We start from the raw sequence: 2,997 nt of genomic DNA on the forward strand, positions 1-2,997 counted from the left end.
TCCGGAGCTATTTCCTCTCCATCTTCATCCCTTCTTCACTGTTGACCAGGGCTCATCCACGTTTTTTGCTATATATCCTTTTTATTTTCATTCCTCTTTACTTTTTCTTCCTCTCCCACACTGGTAAGGGTGACCCTGCCTGCTTTTTCATTTTATTTTATTTTTCCTTACCTTCCCCCAAACCCCTTCCATTACCCACTGTGGAATCCCGTACTGTAGGCTTCCAGCTTCTTTTTTTTCCCACCTTAACTGCATGACATGGTGTACCCATCTTGTATCTGGTTCTGCAATAAAGGTGTGATATTAAACAGCACAAGGTTTAATCCTATTGTTGAAAATGGAAACGCTCTGCCTGCTGTTTTTCTTTAGAGCTTTTCCCCTATGTGCGTGTATACTTCCCAACAGTTACAACAGATATCTAACATCACTGTTATCTCTAGGAAGCTAGAAAGCACTCTTTCCCGGAATAACCTTGTTACTGTCTGCTTACAGGCAACATCCAAGGGAGACTGACTCTCTACGATTTGAGTTGCGAGGCTCTTTTTTTTTTACTAAAGATATCCCCCAAAACAAAAGAAGGTCACGAGAATATCTGGTGCATCAGACCAATTCCAGGCATTAGAACCACCTCTCTGTCTACCTATAACTAGACACTTACCAAAGACCAACCACCTCCTTTTCGGCAATAATAAGGCCACGGACTCATAGCCCTTTACCATTGATAAAGGGGCAGCATGAGCTGTAAGTTGATCTATTTACTATGATATATGAAGTGTCTTTATTTATTTTTTTTTTATGAGTTTGTCCTGTCTGTCTACAATGTTCCGGCACACCCACCCCTTATGACTCCTAATAAACATTGGTTTTGACCAGTCTACCTTGACATAAGCTTGGCTTTTCATTTATAAACCCTTCCCTCTCTTCCTCCCTTTTATTTTCAAGTATAAATCTGCTCGTTTCCTGCTCTCTTTCTACCCCTCATTTGTTTTGTCCGTGTTACGTGGCTTGTTTATTCTCATTAATTCCAAGCACACGAATGCACAGCTTCTATTATCAATTTCATTTCCCCTTACTAGAGAATTCCCCATGCTTTACTGTGCCCTGGAGTGAGAAGACCAGCCAGTTAACTAATAGTCAGGAGGGAGAGAAAAGAGCCCATGATTCTTAGCTTACGTGCTAGTGAACTCACATCGGATTTTATAGACTCAACCTATCCCTCCCTGACCTCCAGGCATTCTCCAGATTCAACCTCCAGCTCCCTGTCCTCAGCTACCAGCTTGAACTCCTCCGCGTACTCTGCTACGTTGGACGTGGCATCTGCTGCCACTACTCCGCCGTGTATATCGAGGAACGAGTTGGATCAGAATATGACTGATTACAGACTGCATAGTGTATCTGCGCTGTATGTACCGGTGCCGCAAGGTAAACTCCCTCCTTATGTTCTGAATTGGTATATCTGACAAATATGTGTATTTTGGGAGGAGTAGCTGCACTCAACCACAACCAGGTCTTCCATCCACAATGCAATCTTCTGGAGGAGTTTTGCCCGCCTCGCCTGGTATGATGCCCAGGGGAGATGGCTATCATCTCCAATACCATCAGCCTACCAGGAGCGTGTTTCCGAACTCCAACGGACTTGCAATGAATAACCTATCCCGCTACTCCAATTATCAGACAACACGACCGATGGATATGAACTCGAATGCACAGGGTGGCACAATGTTTGGTGCTTCCGGAGGCTTTGTTTTCGACTCACCAGCATCAAGGCAATCGAGTTCAGCGAGCCCTGAGGCTCCACCGTTCCACGAAACCACCGTCTTGCACAATCTGTTGATAAACAACCACCCTGTGAGGCCGGACATCAACGCGAAGATTCACAAGGGGTTCTTCCAAGTAGACGGTAAATGGACCTGTTACCGGCGAAATTACTTTTCCCTATCCTGTTCCTTCACTTTGCGGCCCTGGATCCAAATGCAGAGCTCTACCCCATACATTCAGCTTTCAAACGGCACCACCCCGAGGGTCAAATCATTTGCCATGGCCATTTCTGCGGTGGTTCATGGACAGGAAAACGAGGTGCGGGAGCTTGTCCAGCACACGCCAAAGCGTGATAAACAGTCCGAGAGACGCCCAGGCAAGGTTTCTCTCGAACCACAGCCGCCACCATCTTTGATGCTTAACGCAGGGCCAGTAAGCAACGGCCATCATCATATGGCATTTTCTATGCCTCCTCAGTCTCCCATGCATTTTGACTGTGGCTCTGCATTTGGAAGCGGTCACTCTCAGGCGGTTCAAACCGCGCCAACATCTCATACCTTTGAGCGAATCCAATTCCAGAAGGCAACAGCTAACAATGGCAAACGCCGTGCGCAGCAACAGTTTTACCAGCTGGTGACCGAACTTTACGCCGATGTCAGTGATCCAAACTCGAAATCGTCGCCACAGTGGATCTTAGTCGCGAGGCGTCTTTCATACCCCATGGTTGTCCGAGGACGATCTCCCGGCCATTACAAGGATGGACGGCGTGAAAGTACGACGAGCATTGGACCCGAGAGCGACACCGGAGCTTCAGGTGACGGGCGAATGAGCGGTCTTACTAACGGAATGGTGCAAAGTACACGACAACCGCCTCCTTTGCTTTCTACGTACGACCAAAGCCACGGCCGACGAATGACGGCCACCGATCAGCCTCCATTAACCGCAGGATCCCTAGTTTCCTCATCTTCCTCTTCACCTGGGTTTGACTTTGGAATGATGAACGATTCCATGAATCCAATGGAAACTATGAAAGACACCAACGTTGATGCATATGGCCATCAGTCGTATAACTCGGCTTCAGCTGTTCAGCGAAAGGTATGCATTGAACCGTCTGGCATGCGCAGCCACATGCCTACTTTCAATGACTCTATCACCACAACAAAAAGCCAGGATCCACAGGATGGCGGATATGTCGAGCCTTTCGAGCCAATGGTTTCCCTGATGCGTCATGACAACGCA

The 2,997-nt window shown here is 47.3% G+C and overlaps 1 protein-coding gene across 1 annotated transcript; it reads left to right on the top strand.

Annotated features, from left to right (window-relative positions):
* Positions 1-26: 26 nt before the first annotated feature.
* TERG_03157 (uncharacterized protein) lies at positions 27-2,990 on the top strand (the record flags this gene model as incomplete). The annotated part of the gene is made up of 2 exons (XM_047748034.1): positions 27-2,853; positions 2,925-2,990. Exons 1-2 carry the CDS (start codon positions 1,522-1,524, stop codon positions 2,988-2,990), a joined length of 1,398 nt encoding a protein of 465 aa, XP_047604008.1. The 5' UTR covers positions 27-1,521.
* Positions 2,991-2,997: the final 7 nt, after the last annotated feature.

This window comes from Trichophyton rubrum (genome assembly GCF_000151425.1).
Source record: "Trichophyton rubrum CBS 118892 genomic scaffold supercont2.3, whole genome shotgun sequence".
Classification (NCBI taxonomy): Eukaryota; Fungi; Ascomycota; class Eurotiomycetes; order Onygenales; family Arthrodermataceae; genus Trichophyton; species Trichophyton rubrum.